The sequence below is a fragment of the Galeopterus variegatus genome, unplaced genomic scaffold, assembly GCF_000696425.1.
Source record: "Galeopterus variegatus unplaced genomic scaffold, G_variegatus-3.0.2 Scaffold486, whole genome shotgun sequence".
Lineage (NCBI taxonomy): Eukaryota > Metazoa > Chordata > Mammalia > Dermoptera > Cynocephalidae > Galeopterus > Galeopterus variegatus.
Window position 1 is genome coordinate 266477 of NW_007726597.1, and position 19127 is coordinate 285603.

The window sequence follows — 19127 nt, forward strand, 5'->3', positions numbered from 1 at the left end:
GGGGTACTGGGGTGCCGCGGCCCCCATGAGGGGGTCCAGAAATTCTGGGGGGGCCGAAGAGGGGGGGGGCAGGGGCAGGTCGGCCAGGGAGCCTCGCTCTGCCCGCAGGGATGAGTCGTCCTCTGGGGGGTGGGGGCAGCCAAGGGCAGGGTGGCCCCCCCAGCCAGCCACAGCATCCCCCTGCTCCAGTGGTAGGCAGGAGCAGGCCCCCTCGCGGCTGCACAGGGGGCAGGGTAGGGGGCCCCCGCGGCTGGGGCCACCCCCAAGGCTGCTGCTGTCCTCTCCTGGGGAACTGCCTTCCTCCTCCTCCTCCTCCTCTTCAGCCCACTGAGCATTCCCTCGCTCCCCGAGCACCTCAGCAGGGTCTCCCGCCAGGGTCTCCCCGGCGCCACGGCCCTCGGGGTCCCAGCCACTCAGCAGGAAGCTGCCTGACCCTGAGGACTGGGCCGGGAAGGGCCGGGGCCCAGGGAAGAGGGGGGAGGCCCATGTCTCGGACACCAACTGGGGGACCTCGGAGGGGGCCTGGGGAGTCTGAGGGGCAGGCACTCCTGGGTCCAGGGGGTCCCAGTCATTGGGAAAGAGGGGCTCAGGTGGGGAGCCATGCTCCTCGAGGCGGATGTAGTACTCGCTGCTCACTGAGGGGCTGCGGGCACTGATGACTGGCAGTACGCTGGGCGTGGACAGCGCCTCATAGAAAGGGTTGGAGGGGTTGGTGTGGGGGGCTGAGGGCGCAGACGCCGGCTGCCAGGGAGGTGCCCCCCCACCCCGGCCAGCCCCTCGCCGGGCCTTCTCCCACAGGCACTCCAGGTTGAGGCCACGGCTGCTCTCAGTGACTGTGAGCACATCGTCAGGGTCAGCCCCAGGGAAGCCATCCAGAAGGGGAAATGGCGAGGAAAGTGTCCCCGGGCGGGGCACACTGTGCGTAGGGGGCCATGGCCAAGGGAAAGGACCATCTCGGGGTGGGGGAGGAGGGGGTGGGGGTCTGGGGGGCCTCTCAGAGAGCAGGTAGGTGAGCTGCAGTTGGAGATCAGAGGCTGAGGGGCGCTGGGCAGGTGGCCGCCAACAGGACTGCAGGATATCATACCTGGAGAGAGGGAGGACGCAAGAGTGAGTAGGGACAGAGACCCAGAGAGAGGGGGACAGAGACTCAGAGAGGAGGACAGAGACCCAGAGGGAGAGGAGGGCAGAGATTGAGGGAGAGAAGGGTAACTGCAGGGGGTGGGTTAAGACCCGAAAGGTGGGGGAAGACACCCACAGAGATGAGGGCAGGCCTAAAAGAAGAGGGGACAGCAAGGCAGATGTGAAGAAATGATGGTTAGGGCGGTGTCCCTGTTTGAGCTGTGAGTTCTGGAATCAGAGACAAGGAAGTAGCAGAGGTCTAATCCCAGCTCTGCTACTCCCCACCTCAGTTTACCTTCTAGGCAGCAGATGCTGGCAAGAGGGGGTGTGGATGTTCCCTCTCCACTCTCGGGGGAGTATCAAGGGGCAAGTGAGCTTGTGGATGGTGTACGAAATGAGGTGGGAGGTGCTGCGACCATTTTGGGATGGGATGTGGAAGGTCAGGGTCCCAGGTCAGGGCCCGGCCCTCACCAGTAATCCCCATAAGGCAGCTTGAGCCTAGGGCGGGCCAACTTCACATGCTGCTGGCGGACCACGAAGGCGAGGACCTCCTCGTCTGACAGGTGGCGGTAGGGCTGTGCCCCAAACTCAAATAGCTCCCACAGGGTCACCCCCAGGGACCTGCAGGGAGCAGAGGGGCAGAGAGAGATCAGAGCCAGTCCTGACATGCCAAGAGGCCTTCCCCTCCGGGCCTCAGTTTCCCCATCTGTAGAACCGGGTGGCATCCAGTGACGCTTTCACTTTCCTTGCCCTCCCCGACCCCCCGCGGCCTGGGACCCTCACCAGACGTTGCTCTCGCGGCTCTGGTCCACCACCATGAAGGTCCCATGCAGCTCTCCAAGGAGCTCGGGCGCCGCCCAGCGCAGCGGGATCCACAGACGCTCTGGGGTCAGGTAGTAGTCCTCCTGGGGGCGGGCCGGGACGTGGTCAGGCGGGTCAGGGCACCCCTTCAGCCCTCCGCCCCGACGGAGGACAGCCCCCACCTTGTAGTTGCTGTGGGCAAGCCCGTAGTCTCCGATGCGCACGGTGAGGTCGGAGGTCAGCAGGCAGTTGCGCAGGGCCAGGTCGCTGCGGGCGGGACCGGGCGGGACCGGGGGGGCTGAGCGCAGGGGCAGCCCTCCCTCCGCACCCCGGCTCCGGCTCCGCTCGCTTCCCTCTGACGGCTTCCCCTCATTCCCGTCTGCCTCTCTCCACCCCTGCTTCCTCCCGCCTCCCCATACCTTCTCTCCTCACTCCTCCCCGCCCCTCCTGGCTCCTCCCTCTTCTCGTCCCTCTGGCTCCTCCCCTTTCTCCTCCCTCGGGCCCATTCTGCATTGATTCCTTCTCTTTCTTCTCCTCCTGACCCTCTTCGGGTTTTCCTTTCTTTTGCCAATCGTGAGACTCCTCCCCTCCCCTTCCATTCTACCCCAACCCCCCAACAGAACCAAACTTCCGTCTCTCATGGCCTCTCCCCTTAGCTCCTTCCCCGGGGCCCCTCCCCGTGGCTCCCCAGGCCGCCCACCTGTGCACGTAGTTGTGAGAGTGCAGGTGCGCCAGTCCGCGAGCGATCTCCAGGCCCATCCTCTGCAGTGTCCGCAGGTCTCTAGGAGGAAGCTCAGGGGACAGGCCTTCAGGGGGCCGCTGGGCCCGCAGATAACGCTTCAGGTCGCCCTGGGAGGGAGACACGGAGGGGTCAGCACCAGCAGCCCCTCACAAGCACGCACATTTTGCCAATCTGAAGCCAGAATGGGGGTGGCCTCTGGTCTCAGAGGGCAGCCTCTGTGATACTCAGTTTCCCCCGCTACTTGAAGGGAGGTGATAACAGAAGCCACCTCTACAGGGAGCGCTCAAGAAATGGGTAGCGCATGCCACACAGGTGTCTCAATGATGGTGACGCCAAAGAGTCTTAGGACCCTAGGCTTGCCTCTGACCCGTCCAGCTCCCCACTCTGCCCTCCCCTAACCGCCCCCTCCCAAGACCCTCACCAGTTGACAGAACTCCATAATCAGCAGAAAGGGCAGTGTCTCCACACAGAGGCCCAGGCACTGGAGGACATTGGGGTGCTGCAGGCTCCTGAGGATGGGGAGGTGGCTGGGTCAGGGAAGCAGCCCCGTCCATCCTACCCCAGCCCTCCAACAGAACCAAACTGTTGTGTCAACCTCTATGGTCTTGGTTTCCTCACCTCAGAGTCTTTCTCCCCACATTCCTTCCCCAGGCCGCCATCTGAGGACTACCCTCACTGGCCCGTAGTCCCTGGGGCCAGACCCTTGGGTACTCCCTTGCCTCTCCTCCTCCTCACATTACCCACCCCCAGCCTTCATTCCTGCTCCCTGACTCTTCTCTGCCCCCTCCTTTTCATCCCCACAACCCTGGCTCAGGCCTCCTCCCAGTTTCCCTGACTCCAGTCTCTCCCCTTCAGTTTGTCCCTGACCTGCCATTTGCCTGCTCTCAGACCTCTGTGGCTCCCCGGCAACCCCAGGAGACAGCCCAGGCTCTTTGTTCTTTCCTGCCCTTCAAGCTGGCCCAGCATCGTTTATCACCTTGTGCACATCTTCCCAAACACACAGGCTCCTGCTCAGGCTCCAAGCTTTTGCATTTACAGTTCTCTCTCTGGAGAACATCCTTCCCTCATCAAAGTCCTCCTCCAGGGCTGGCTGGTTAGGTTAGCTCAGTTGGTCAGAGCATGGTGTTTTAACACCAAGGTAAAGGGTTTGAATCCCCGTACCAGGGGGCCAAAAAAAAAAAAAAAAAAAAAAAGTCTCCCTCCTCCTGAGGCCTCATCTTCAACATCATCTCCTAAGGAAGCTTCACTGCCCCCCAGCACTGGGCTGGGTACCACCACTTTACCCTCACCCTGTTGGTGAGAATCAGGCTCAGGGATTTGAATGCCAACTAATTTTAGGTGTGTAATCTCAGATACAGCAATGTGTCTCTCCCTGCCTCAGTTTTCCTCATCTGAAAAATATGGACAGTAATAGTAACTCCCTCATATGCTTGTGAAGAAGAATTTAGTGAGGTCAGAAAGGAGGTGGTACACAGCGAGAGATCCTAGTTATTACTATTGTTTTGATTTTAACATGTTTGATTTTATTTTTGCCCTCTATTCTTTTTTTTTTTTTTTTTTTTTTTTTTTTTTTTAATTCTATATACAGATGAACGGTAAGGGGATCTCTCCCAGGATCACCTGGTTAGGAGAGACTTGGTGTTGTCAGCACCACGCTCAGCCAGTGAGCGAACCAGCCATCAGTATATAGGATCCGAACCCGTGGCCTTGGTGTTATCAGCACCGCACTCTCCCGAGTGAGCCACGGGCCGGCCCTTTTGTTCTCTATTCTAACTGCGTTTCCAAGGCTGCTCCTTCCTGTCGAGCTTGTGCCTATCTTGTAACCTTTGCTGTTCCTGCTGCCTGGAACACACTTCCCACAATGCTTTGCATTTCTGCTAGTCAATCTGGCCTCCCCAATGATCCTATCTAAAGTGGCCCCTGTCTACCACATACTGCCTCATTTTCTGATGGAACTTATCATTCTCTGATATTTTCTCTCTTTACTGTGTTTCTTTCTTTCCTTTTTTTGGCGGCTGGCTGGTGCAGAGATCTGAACCCTTGACCTTGGTGTTACAACACTGCGCTCTGACCAGCTGAGCTAACCAGCCATCCTAAACATGGGAGATTTTGGATGGCAGATGTAGAAGGAGGGTTGGATTCTCTGCACACCCACTAATCTGAGCCAAGACTGGCCACTTCTGTTGCTAGACTCTCCCAAAAGCCCTGCTAGGCAGGATGATAATCCCTGTTTAATCCTGAGGAAAACAGGCTCAGAGAGGTGAAATGACTTGCCTGGAGTCACACAGCTGGTAACAGCAAAGTTGGGATTTGATCTCAGGTCTGTGGCTCGCTCAGTGAATATTTACTGAGGGCTGATGGCACTTGTACTCAGGTGACGAGATGAACCCTGAGCCACCAGTGTGGACTTGTGCTGTCCAACAGAATTTCGTGAAGGTAAAAATGTTCTAGACCTTTACTGTCCAATACAGGAGCCACTGGCCACATGTGACTATCAAGCACTTGAAATATGGTAAGTGTTGCTGAGGAAATGTTTTCAATTTGATTTCATTTTATTTAGCTTAAATTTAAATAGCCACGTGTGGCTAGTGGTTGCCAGCATGGGTCTAGGAAGAGACATTGGATAAGCAAGTAAGCAGATAAAATAATGACAGACTGGGATATGTGTTATAAAGAAAACACACGAGATGATGCGATGGGGCATCCTAGGGCCCTTCTTAGATGGCAGTCGGTGAGGGGAAGTTTGGGGAAGGAAAGGCTTGTCTGTGCTGAGACCTGAGGAGGGGAAGGGAGCCCCCAATTCAAAGCTGGGGGTGAGTGAACAAGGAGTGATATTCTAGAGAGAGGGAATAGCAAGGAGAATGGCCTTGAGGCAGGAAAGAGCCTGACATGTGGAAGAGTCAGTGAGGAGGCCAGGGTGGCTGGAGTGAGCGGGACAGTGGCAGGACGGGAAAAGAATCAGACTATGCAAAGAGTGGGACTTGTCCTGTAGGCAACAGGGAGCCACAGGAAGTTTTGGAGCAAGGGAGTGCCAAAGTCCAATGTCTGTGTCTCTCAGGGTAAAGGCCACTTTTACAATTGTTCTGATAAGGGGGCTCTGCGTACACACTGTTCCCATGACAGGGAACTCACTACCTCACAAGGCACGTATCTGGCATATGTTTATCTACATCCTAGGAGACCTTACAGTGGAGGAGAGACCAAGCAGGGGAGGGACAGAGTCTTGTCTTCCCAAACTTCACAGTCTAGCAGTGGGTAGGGAGGTGGGAGACAGAGCTCCTTAACAGCCTGCCTGGGTACCTGCTCAGGGCCGTGGTCTATGATTCTGCTTCCGCCCTTCCTCACCCACAAGCAGGGGCCTGAGGAAGGGAACCACCATCAGGAACCCAGCACTTAACACAGGGTAATCTCGCATCCTCTCAGCTATCCTCTTCCTGAGAACATGCAGGCTTCCTGGACTCAATTTCCAGATAAAGATACTGAAGTTCAAAGTGCAGACAACAGGGCTCTAGCTCAGGTTCTTTGCTCCACCCACCTCCATCATACTCCTAATATCATACTCACCTAATATCCCTAGCTCTGTCCTGAGGAAGAACCTGAGACTCCAGGAGGGAAACTCACGTGCCAGAGTTGCACATCCAGAAGTTGTAGGTCTAAGATTTGAACCCAGATTTGACCCCACACTATGCTCCTCTCACTCCCAAACTGAGACACAGGCCTAGACATTTGGGCCTCCAGAGCCCTCCTCCATGCAGAAGCCTCCAATACCTGTACGGCTGTGCTTCTGAGATGAACTTGCGCTGCTCCAGGGGCCCTGCGCTGGCTCGGAGCTCCTTCACCACCACCTGGGCTGGGGTGTAGTCAGAGAAGATCTCTCCCAGGATCACCTGGTCAGGAGGCACCCAGAAGTCAGCAAGTGCCGTTTCCCCAGCCCTGTCCCCCCAGGACCAGCTCCACCCCAGGGCTCCCAACTCACCCCTCCTTTTCAGCCTCTCCCTTCATATCCCACCATCCTCGTCCCCCATCAGATATGAATTGAGACTCACAGGCACAGAGTCCAGTGGGCGCAGGGACGGATGTAAGGATGGACTGACGGACGGACGCATGGAGAGCCGGGTGGCGAGGCGGAGTGGTCAATGGAGTGAGGAGGGAAGCGCTGACTGACAGATGTGGGGGGATGGGGCCAGTGGGAGTGGGTGAGCAATATAGGGGGAATGGGTGAGCTGTGGGGGCAGGGGAGAAGGTGAGGGACAGATGAGAGGTGGTGAGAGCAGGGGGGATGGACATAGAACAGGACCACAGCCCGGGACTGTATGGATACTGACCACCACCACCACCACCTCTCACCCTCAGCCCCACTCACCTTCCCAAACCAGCCACTCCCAATCTCTTGTAGGTAGCTGAGGTGCTGGCGGCTAAGGCCCAGGGGGGTGGTCATGTCTGTGGGGGATAAGAGGGGAAACCCCTGAGCCTCTCTCCCCCACACCACCAATACCCTCCACTCATCTCTTTTCATTGGCTGCCTCCAACATTCCATGGCAGGATCTCAGCCTCCTCACTGGCTGCCCACAAGATTTCAGCATCCAATCAGTTCTCCCCTTGGCATCCCAAGATCCCTTGATGTTATTTTACTCTCTCATTGGCTGCCTCTGAGATTGAGATCTATGCTGATTGCCCCACAAGAATCTCCAAATCTGGTTTTGGATTAAACAATGGCTTCCACCGAGATGATCTCTGCCTCCCTATAAGCTAATTCCAAGATTCTGGGCCTTCCACCTCTGCCTTTCCCATTGACTGCCCCAGGTCTCAGCTCCCTGGGGAAGACACTCAAGGACTTCAGCCCTGTCCTGTAGGACGATGGAATCCTGGTTAGGGTGTGGGCAGTACCTGAGTGTGAAGGCTGTGGGGCAGGCATTGGCAGGGAGACCTCAGCCAGCGGGAGAATGTAGACATCAGGCAGCGACTGTGAGGAGGAGGTCTCCTCCGCTGGGGGAGTGTACTCCCCAGAACAGTCCTCCCCTTCAGGGTTCTCAAACTCCTGGGGCAAGGAGGGGTGAGGAGTGGGAGAACATAGGGTTGAGAGATACACCACCATCCTTTTCCCCATACGTATCTCTCCCTATCATTCTCATAACTCTCCCTCAATCCCAGCCCAATTTTCATCCCCAATTTCTGGATCCCAAGGCTCCAGATCTTGCCATAATGTCAGGCCAGAATGTGCTGTCAGGTTTGCTGCTCCCCTTCCCCTGCCAACCACCTGGGTTTGGGGGAAAGGCCTTGCTGGAGTCTTCCTTTCCACGTTGAATCCCCTCATGCACCTCACCTTGAAGCCGACATCGCCCCGTTTGCAGCACAGACAGGTGAGGAGGAGGAAGATGAAGGCCAGGAGGCCAGAGCAGGAAATGAGGACCACGGCGTAGGGAGGAGCCAGTGGGGCCCGGCCAAGGGCGAATCCATCTGTGGGCACAGGGCTGGGCTGGGGTCCCGGCTTCGAGCCCCTGGCTCCTGGACTTCGTGCCCCTCCCATCCTGGCTAGTCTTAGACTACAACTCCTATGATGCTCTGCAACCAGGGTTCCTTGGCAAAGGAGCTGGATGGCCCAGGGCATTGTGGGAGTTGTAGTTTGAGGCCTTCCCAGGTGGTTGGGTTGGGGGTGGGGTCCCTCCTTTCGCCTTAAGCTGGGACCCCCCCCACCCCAACCCCTCACCCCTGGCTTGGATGAATTCCAGTGAGGAATGAGGAAAGGAGGAGTAACAGTGAGGCCTAGAGCTCCCAGAATTTAAAATACGCTGCCACTGGCAGCCTCATTACCCCCTATTTGGGAAAGAGGATGATCCCCCAGCTGTAGGGTGGGAGAAGATTCTTGCCCCATGCTGGAGCTCCTCACCCCCCAGTTAGGGGGGTTGAGACCTGTCTGTTTAAGGAACGTTTGGGGCACACACATGTCCTCTTGTGTGTGTCCCCAGCCTGAGCCCCTTAGAAGGGAACCCCGCAAGCCCTGACTCTCTCTGAAGCCAGAGACAGCCTCCTGTGTTGTGTGCCCCTTAGAGACAGTATTCCTCCCTCTGCCCCCAATTCTCCCGGAGGCCCTGTCTTTCCCCGGCTCCCTACAAACACCTGCACACACGTGTGCGTGCACACATACACACATGTTGCCTAAAAGGACCCCCTCCCCAAAACAGTATGGAGATTTCTCAAGCAACTATAAATAGATCTTCCATACAATTCAGCAATCTCACTTTTGAATATATACCCCAAGGAATGGAAATCATCCTATCAAAGGGATACTTGCACTCACATGTTCATCACATCTCTGTTTACAATAGCCAAGGTATGGAACCAACCTCAATGTTCATTGATGGATGATTGATAAGGAAACTCTGGGGTGTACACACACACACACACACACACACACACATTCCATATATATATATGTGGAATATTATGCCACCATAAACGGCATACAGAAAAATCACAATTTGTAATAATGAATATGCTAAGTTAAAAAATAAAAATAAAAATGTAATTGTGATGATAAGACACCAACTTAGAGATACTAGAAATATGAAATATGAAAAAAATGTAAAAAAAGAATTTCTGACAACTCTGAAGTGATACACTTTTAAAGTCCCAGATTCTATAGGGTAGGAAGTCCTTGATTTGAGTAAAAAGGGAATCTTAAGCAACAATCTTAAGGAAAGTCAATGAGGTAGGAGAACACTGAGATCATACAATGAAATGAGAAAAAACTATCCAGGATCTGAGGGAGGAAATATACAAGGAAATGAATGCCTTCAAAAAGAATGTAACAGCTCCTGGAGCTGAAAGATTCAAGAACCAAAATTAAAAACACAACTGAGAGCTTAAGCAGAAGGCTAGAGGAAGCTGATGAAAGAATTATTGAATTTGAAGATGATCTTTTCTTGATAACTGAGAAAGACCAAAAAACGGGGTTGCTGGGGTGGGGGGGAGAGGGTAGGATGGGGGGCGCGAGAATGAGGGCCCCGCCCCCGAGGGTAGCAGGGATTGGGGGAGCGGAGAGCCTGTCAGAGGACGGGTGGGAGGAGGGAGGAGGGAGTGTCGTCATGGCAACTGGCTCCCCGGTAGCATTGGCTGCCAGGAGGGAGGGGAAGAGAGAGGAGGGGGAGGGACCGGCAGGCCCTGGCGTGGTGTGGGGGTGGGGGGGAGGCGCAGGGTCCACGGTGCCTGGCCCGGACACTGCTGTGGCATGCCACCAATATGGACACGTGTGCTGCACGCTAAGATGCAGATGTCAGGCATATGTAGCCCACAAACAGCCAACATATGTCGCAGGGACCCTCATAGACAAGCACATCACATACAAAGGTGGACAGCCATCAGCAGACGGGGACACGTACACGTCACACACAAAGACGCAGGACGACAGCCCTAGGAACACACAGGCAGGCCGGCCCCCAGCACAGATGCACCCAGCCACGCAGGAACGTCAAAGCATCACAAAGATTCACACACGCCACAGACAAGGTAAAACCTCAGATCCACAGACACATGCACCACAAAGATTCACGCGGGCACCACAGTGACACGCTGAGGCACAAAGTCACACAGACACATTCCATAGAAAAACAGGCAACAAAGAACACCCATAGATGCAAATATCACATACATGCACATCACACAGATATGCACAGACATCACCTGCACAGAGATTCGTAGACACATCATATGCACTAACACAGACACATATTACATACACGAAAATACACAGACACAATATACACCAAAAGACACGCAGGATACGTGTGTATGGGCACACATAAGATACGCACATCACTCATACACCACTCCTGTGGATACACACGGACACATCACATGCACAGATGCACTTGGGCATGCACAACTCATACACACAAAGCTACACAGGCACATACAAAACTACGCACGAAGGACTGGCTGGTTAACTCGGTTGTTTGGAGCGTGGTACTATAAAACCAAGGTCAAGAGTTCAGATCCCCTTACTGGCCAGCCACCAAGAAAAAGCCCAACAACATAAATACATCACACACCAATACAGACAGACACGTATCACATACAGATATACAGTCACACACATTAAACATAAACACATACACACAACATAGACACACGGGCACACGCACTGAATACATAGACATACAAAGATACACTCACCGCACACCTAAACAGGCATGGACACGTACATCACAACTATACACACATTTCACACAAGGTCACAAAGGGACATCACCCCACCACAGTAATGCATCACACACACAAACACGAAGGAGCACACATAACACACACAAAGATTCAGACACACACTACACATGCAAAGACAGAGACATACGAATCCTGTGAGGTTACACAGACATTACACAACCACAAGCACTTGCCTCATACAAAAGATACATAACCAGGATTTATTTTATTTATTCCTATAAGTATTTACTCTGTGCCAGGCATTATTCCCAGCGCTTTACATTTTTTAATCCTCATAACAGCCCTCTAAAACGGTTATTTTTACCATGCCCATTGTACAGATGAGGAAACTGAGGGACGGCGAAGTTCAGTCACACAGCTGGGAAGTGGCAGAGCTGGGACTGGAACCAGGACCGTCAGGGACACCGAGACATCAGACAAGGACACACACACATCACGTGCCAGGCTGCCGCCGTCTCGGAATCACACCCCGCCCCCGACAGCACCCCGAGCTTCAGACCCCCGGAAGCGCGACTTCCAGCCCCGGAGCGGACGTCTCCATGTTCCGTGAGCACCTGCGATGCGTCCCCTGGGCGAGGCTTGGCCGGAACTACGCAGTCCAGACGCAGCCTCAGTAACACACGGCGTGGGAGACCCGGACACCCCATCCCAGTGCGACTCGGTCCCCCCCCACAACCCTCAGCAGGGGCCGAAGGCTTTCCACCAAAACGTGCGGCCGTGGCGCACGCGGGCTGGCGCTTCACAAGCCCCGCAGAGCACAGCCCTCCTCATCGGGGGCGTCCGGAGGAGGAGAAAGGGGTGGCCTCTTGGGGTGTCTCTTTGGAGAAACTGAGGCAGGCTCATCGCGGGAGGGAGGGGGTGCTCAGCCCTGTCTGCAGGGTGGAAGGAATGCAATTGGGGGTGCGGGGGCTGAGGAAAGACGCCCCCATGACTGAGGGGAACGGCACCTGGCGGAAGCAGAGGCTTACGGGAGGTGTAGTTGCAGCCCTGAGACTGGCGGGAAATGTAGGTCTGATTCTTCCAGGACATCTCTAAGCACCGCCCGGGGACGAGCAGCGGCTGGGCGAGGGCAGCAGGGGCCTGCTGGGAGTCTGCTGCTTGGGTCTTTGGAAATGATGTGGACAAAACTGAGTCCTGGGGAGCGGGATAGGCGGGATAGCAGTCCCAACCCTGTCCCCAGCTCGCCGTTTGATCAGTGATTCGTTCAACATGCACTCATGACGTACCTGCTACGCGATTATCGAGGCTCTGTGCCAGAAGCTGGGAGTGCGGCCGGGGACAAGTCAGACCCATTCCTTGCCTGTCTGGGGGTTATACGGGCTCAAGGAAAAGCAGCCACGAGTGAAGTAATTCCAAACAGGACTGGGCACTGCCAAGCACTGCACAGTCAGGAGGAGTGGACTCTGTCTGGGAAGTAACAGAAGGTCGCCTAGAGTTTTTCAAACTATGAACGCTGAGCCGTTAGCGGGGTGCGACATCAGGCTCCTCAGTCACAACCAGCATTTTTTTTTTTTTTCTAAATAAAATAGAATAAACTAGAACATAGCAGAGTTCATGTTCACTGTAGGGGAAATGTCAATGTATGAAACTTTTATTTCCGATAGGTCCTTTATCCTGGGAGCCAGATTTGGGATTTTTTCGATTTTAATAAGGCCATAGGCACATATACTGCATATGCTGAGCAGCTCCAGTGTGGGCTGGGCGGCCGGGTTGACATCCAACACTTCATGCTTTTATGATGAGATCTATGGACACTCCCACTAGGATAAGTAAAACTGTGTGTATGCTTAGGTCAAGTTTTGTCTCCAAACTTATGATAAAACTTTTTTTCATTTTTGGAAATTTATTTCAAAACTGTGTACCTGTATGTCAGCAGTTTGAGAAGTACGGCTCAGGGTCCCCTAGGAGTCCCTGAGACCTTTTCAGGGGGTCCACAAGGTTAAAATTATTTTACTACTAACACTGAAACATTGCATACATTTTTTGTTCTCATTCACTCATGAGTGTACAGTGGAGTTGTCCAGAAGTTATACGGTATGTGATAGCAGAAGCAGCTGCAAGGATCCGACCAGACATCAAAGAGATTTGCCAAATGGTACAAACAATGCCACTTAGCGCACTAAATTTCTTTTTAAATAAATGAATATTATTTTTAAATGAACAAAAATATAATGAATATTATTTTTATTAAATTAGATTTATATGTTAACTTGCAAATGGGTGTATTATTTTTAGATGCATTAGTAAACAAATATTTTCAAAATTTATCAGTTTTGATTTCAAATGTGGTAAATATCAATGGACTTAAGCCACATAAATAATAGCATGTTGGGGTCTTTAATAATTTTTAAGAGTGTAAAGGTTTGAGAACGGCTGCTTGTATATATGTCTGTGTCCTGGTCACAAACGCACAATTTTTTTTTTTACTGTAGGCTGCAGTAAAAACTGAAATACTATATGAGAGAAAGTGACATGAAACTTAGGCCCCATGGGAGTTGGCCAGAGAAAAGGAAAGGGAACAGCCATGTCAGGGCACAGGTAGGAGGTGGCTGTGTGTGTATGTGCGCGTGTGTGCGCACGCGCGTGTGCGTGTGTGTGTGCGTGAGTGTGTGTGCGTGCGCGCGCGTGTGTGCGCGTGTGTGCACGCGTGTGAGTGCGCGTGCACGTGTGTGTGCGTGTGCGTGCGTGCGTGTGCGCGCGCGCGTGTGTGTGTGGTGTGTGTGCATGAAATGAGCACAGGTGTATAGTTCACTGTCATCATAGCCAGGCACTGATGCCCACCCAACCTCACAGAGCCCCCACCTCAGGAAGAAGTAGCCATTGGGCACACAAATATAAGCGCAACTTCAGTGCTAAATGCAACGAGGGAGAAGAATGAGGGGATGTGATTTAGGCTGGGGGAGGAGTTAGGCTTCTCAGGGAAGGTGACAACAAAGCTCAGAGCCAAGAGGGGAAGGACAGAGGGAGGAGGAGAACAGGGCAAAGAGTACCGGGGCAGAGGGAATAGCACTGTGGATGGCCCAGAGGCATCAAGACATGAATATGGCTGGACCCGAATGGGCAGGGTAGCAGGGACATATGTGATGTCAGAGAGGTGAGCAGGGGTTGGCTCAGTAGGCCAAGCATGGGGAGGGGTTTGGGTTTCTTCTTAGCCAATGAGGGGCTTTCGAAGAATTCCCAGCTGAGGAGGGACAGAAGCTGACCACCCATGTTGGAAGGGTCCCTCTTCTTGTGCTGTGGGGAAAGACTGGGAGTAGTAGTGGGAGCCCAGGGAGGGGGCATCTGGGATGGTCCAGCTGACGGCTGGAGCCGGCTCCTGGCAGTCGGGTGAACAGGAGCGAATCGCTTCAGGACAATAACAAGCATTGGTGAAGATGCGGAGAAACCCACACCATCACACGTGGCTGGTGGTGCGGTGTGACCACTTTAGAAAACAGTCTGCAGTTCCTCAAAAGGTGAAACCCAGAACTACTACAGGACCCCAAAATTCCACTCCTAGGTAGGTATTTACCCAGGAGAATTGTCAACATGTATCCACACAAAAAAGTTGTACGCAAATATTCACAGCAGCATTATTCACAATAGCTAAAAGGTGGAAACAACCCAAATGTCCATCAGTTGATGTATGAATAAGTAAAATGTGGTCTGTCCATACAATGGAATATCACTTGGCCATAAAAACGAATGAAGTACTGATAAATGCTACATGGATGAACCTTGAAAACATCACGCTGAGTGAAAAAAGCCAGACACAAAAGTCCACATATTGCATGACTCTATTTATAGGAAATGTCCAGAATAAGGCAAATTCATAGAGATAGAAAATAGATTAGTGGTTTCCAGGGGCCGGGGGAGGATGGGCTGAGGGTTTTCTTTCTGGGTGAAGAAAATGTTCTAAAATTGATTGTGATAGTTGCACAACTCAGTGACTATACTAAAAGCCACTAAATTATACCATTTAAATGAGTGAATTGTATGGTGTTTGAATTCTCTCTCAATAAAGCTGTTAAAAAGTTGCTTCAGGATATATTTTGGAGGGAGATTGTACCAGTCTTGGTGATGGTTTGGGCACAGGGGCTGAGGGAGAAGGAAATGTCTAGAATGCTTGTCAGGTTGGCCTAGACAAATTGGGAGAGGGGAGTCCTCTGTTATCTCCGGGAATTAGCTAGCCCTAAAAGGGGTGGTCTCTCTAGGACCAGCAAAGCCCCCAAGAGGTCAAAGCATCACAAAATACAGAAAATAAAAAACGTTATTAATACAATCCCTCCTCTGCTCAGTACCCTCCTGTCGCTCCCATCTCACTTGGAGTAAAAGCAAAGTCCTCACCATGGCCCAGGAGACCCTGCATGATGGTCCCCTACCCCCCAACTCACTCTCTGACTGCAGCTTCTACCCTCTCTACCCCCATATTTACTGGCTGTGGCCATACGGCCCTCCTTGAAAGTCCTCCTACCTTCTAAGCACATCCTACCTCAGGGCCTTGCGCTTCTGTTCTCTCCAGCTGGAATGCTCCTCCCAATGTCCACATGGCTTCTCTCTCACCTCCTTTAGGTTGCTGCTCAAGTGTCACCTCCTCAGTGAAGCACTCCCTGATTCTTATTAATAACCGCACACACACACCCGCCCCCATCTCACACAGAATCCCGCTGTTACTCCATCACCATCTGACACACTAAACCTTTCATTGCTTCCTGGTTATTGTCATCTCTCCCACTAGAGCCCCTTGAGGGCAGGAATCTGTCTCTGTAGTTCCCTGCTCTCTTCCCAGTGCCTACTAGAGTGTCTGGCACACAGTAGATGCTCAAAAAATATTTACTGAATGAAGGAAAGAATTCATGGGCATTTCCACATCTGCTGCCAAATTAAAGCCACAGCCCCTCCCCTGACACTCAGGTGTTGCCGCCCACTTGAAACAAGTTGCTGGCAGAATGACTCTGACCATCCATTTGGGGGAAGAGAAAGATCAGGATGTTGTGAAGATGCAGAAGGGCATGCCACATGGAGCCAGGGGACTTAAAGTGAAGTTTCCAGACAGGGTGACATTTGGGCCCAGCTGTGACCAGCACCAGGGGTAAGGCTGAGGCTGGGGGTAGGATGCTGAGGAGGGAGGGCATTCCAGGTGGGGTGACTGACTGTACAAAGGCCTGGAGGTGTGAAACAGCTTGACACATTTAGGAAACTTACTCACCCACAGCCTCCCCAGCTCAGTGGCTCAGGCCGAAACCTCACAGTCATCGCTGACTCCTGTCTTTTCCCACACCCCCACACGCAATCTATCAGCTGGCTCTACTTTCAAGATATTTCTGGAATCTGACCGTCTTTTGCCACCTCTGCTCCCACCATCATTGCTTGCTTGCACTATTGCAGTAACCTCTTCATTGGTCTCCATACATTGCTCCCCACCCCATAGTCTCTTGCCACAGCAGCCAGGGAAGCCTGCTACCGTCTAAGTCAGCCCACTTCCCTCCTCTGCACCCGACCCTCCCACTGCTCCTGTCTCATCACAGGCCAAACTCCTCCCCAGGGCCCATGAGGCCCTCAGTGATCTACTCCTCTGGATTTCTCTGCCCTGGTCTCCAGCACTCTCCCCTTTTGTATCTTCCTCCAGCCACACTGGCCTTGCCCTGTTCCTCGAACACTCTGCCTAATAAAGAAACTGCCTCAGGGCCTTTGCACTGCTTATTGTTCTCTGGGGAATGGCCTTTCCCCAGATTTCCACCTGGCTGACATTTTTGTTTCAATCAAGCCTCTGCCCACTCTCCAGAGCCACTTTCCCTGGCCACCAAAGCAGTGGCCTCAATCCTTGCCTTCTCTCATTTCATTTTTCTTTATTGTGATGAGCTCTACCTGACATCAGGCTACAGATTTGTGTATGTGGCCCCCGAGATTGGGATCTTTGCCTGCCTTGGGATTCCCCCAGTGCCTGGCACATAGAAGGGACTCAGTAACTGCATGTCTTGTGATTGCAGGAGTGAGGCTGGGATGACGAGAGAAACAGGCCTCAGCAATGGGCAGGGGTGAAGCTGTCAGAAAGCTCTGTCTGCCGAGCCAAGGAGCTGAGTATCCACCGGAAGTGTGTGTTTGTGGGGGGAAGGGAGTGCTTGGCCAATGTGACCACGGCACCAGCGTGCAGGGTACACAGCCTCCTGCTCCTTTATAAAATCAAAGGGGTACTGAGGTGTGAGGGGTTGGACGAGGGATATTCTATGTGCCCAGTATGCTGCTTCAGACCTCATTCACTAACTCATTCATTCATTCACTCATTCATTCAGCAAACAAACATGCTTCCATTCCAGCAGGTCACTTTGGGTGGACACAAAGAAGGAAGCAACGGGGATAGCAATAGTAATAATGATACTTTATTTCACTTTTTTTTTTACTTTTATTTATTTTTGAGGCTGGCGGTATGGGGATCCGAGCCCTTCGCCCTGGTGTTATAACAGTGTGCTCTAACCAACTGAGCTAACCAGCCAGCCCAAAATGGTTCTTTTTGGAATTTGTCTTTTATTTGGGAGCAGCTGGCCGGTACAGGGATCAAATCCTGGACCCTGGTGTTATCAGTATCACTCTCTAACCAACTGAGCTAACTGGCCAGCCCCTATTTCACCTTTCCTTTTTTTTTTAAAGATGACCAGTAAGGGGATCTTAACCCTTGACTTGGTGTTGTCAGCACCACGCTCTCCCGAGTGAGCCACGGGCCGGCCCTCCTATTTCACTTTTAATGGAGGTGTAATTTACGTACAATAACAAGCACAAGGGCCGCCCATGGCTCACTTGGGAGAGTGTGGTGCTGACATGCACAGATTTTAAGAGTACAGTTTGATGAGTTTTGACAAATACATAGTCCTGTGCAAGCACCACCCCAATTAAGATACAGAACATTCCCATTTCCCAGAAAATCCCCTTGCACCCCTTCCCAATCAACCCCCCACCTCCGGGCAACTGTCTATCTAATTTCCTTCACTATTGATTAATTTTGCCTGTTCTAGAACTTTATATCATAAAATTTGGCTTCATTTGCGCAGATAATTTTGAGGTGCATCCAAGTTGTTGAATGTATCGATAGTTTGTTCCTTTTCATTGCTGAGGAGTTATTTCGTTGTATGGATGTACCACAATCTGTCCACCCACCTCCTGTTGGTGGGCATTTAGATATTTTTCAATTTGTGGTGATTATGAATAAAGCTGCTGTGAACATTTGCATACAGGTCTTGATGTGGACCTCAATTTCTATTTCTTTTAGGTAAATATCTAGGAGTGGGATTTCTGGGTCAGAGGACGGGGATATGTTTAACTTGATAAGAAAAGTAGCAGCATTTTTTTTGAGGGTTTACAACATGCTGAGAACCCAACGGGTGTAGTATGTTGTCATAACAACCCTCGCAAGCACATATTATTATGAACCTGTTTTATGGAAGAGAACACAGAGGCTCAGAGAGGTTGCAATCCTTGCATAAAGTGACAAACACAAGAAGTGACAGGACTGGGACTCAACCCAAACCTGAAGGCAGCATCCAAGGTTTGCACCACCAGTTCAGGTCTGTTCACCAGATTTCATCTAGCTGAGGAAAAAGACATTTACGAAGATCTGTCTGCAGGGTCTGAAGCAACACCTTCACTGCCTGGGTCCTCTGTCCTTGTTAACTTATTTGTCTTTGATCATTATTGATGTAAAAGCTGCAAATGTTGGAAGCTGCTCTAGTGCTCATCAGTAGGGGATGGGTTAATAAACAGGGGTGCATCCATCCTATGGTATATTATGCAGCTTCTAAAAATAATGAGGAAGAACTCATGGCCTGGGAGAGAAAGAGCTCCCAGATATAATGTCAAGTGAAAAAATCAAGTTACAGAACTATAAGGATAGTGTGATGCTAATTATATGAGAAAAAAATAGAAAGCAACAACAATCCAAAACTGCCTTTTGTTTGTTTGGTTTTTTGGCAGCTGGCCAGTACGGGCATCGAACCCTTGGCCTTGGTATTATAACACTGCGTTCTAACCAACTGAGCTAACCGGCCAGCCCTCCAAAGCTGTTTTTTGAGGCAGACACACATATATATGCCTAGGAAAATGTGTGCAAGGATGTAAAAGAAGTTTCTTGTAGCAAAATTGGGGATGGGCATGAAATATGAGGTTCGTATCCTTTTTTTATTTTTTAAAAAGAAGAAAGTATTCCTACATACTGTGTCTCTCTCTATTTTTAGTTGTTAATTAAAAACCCAAATAATGCAAACAATGCAAATAA

The 19127-nt window shown here is 51.9% G+C and overlaps 1 protein-coding gene across 1 annotated transcript in view; it reads right to left on the reverse strand.

Moving 5' to 3' along the window:
• The window catches only part of LMTK3 (lemur tyrosine kinase 3), an 18622-nt gene extending 10433 nt beyond the window's left edge, over positions 1-8189 (reverse strand). Inside the window, exons 1-10 of the mRNA XM_008569330.1 lie at positions 7986-8189; positions 7550-7700; positions 7026-7102; positions 6431-6549; positions 3084-3171; positions 2621-2769; positions 2103-2187; positions 1903-2024; positions 1591-1740; positions 8-1084 (exon numbers count right to left, since the gene is read on the reverse strand). Of these exons, the coding sequence (XP_008567552.1) occupies positions 8-1084; positions 1591-1740; positions 1903-2024; positions 2103-2187; positions 2621-2769; positions 3084-3171; positions 6431-6549; positions 7026-7102; positions 7550-7700; positions 7986-8189 (2222 nt within the window). The remainder of the gene's footprint in view (positions 1-7; positions 1085-1590; positions 1741-1902; positions 2025-2102; positions 2188-2620; positions 2770-3083; positions 3172-6430; positions 6550-7025; positions 7103-7549; positions 7701-7985) is intronic.
• Between the last annotated feature and the right edge of the window lie 10938 nt (positions 8190-19127).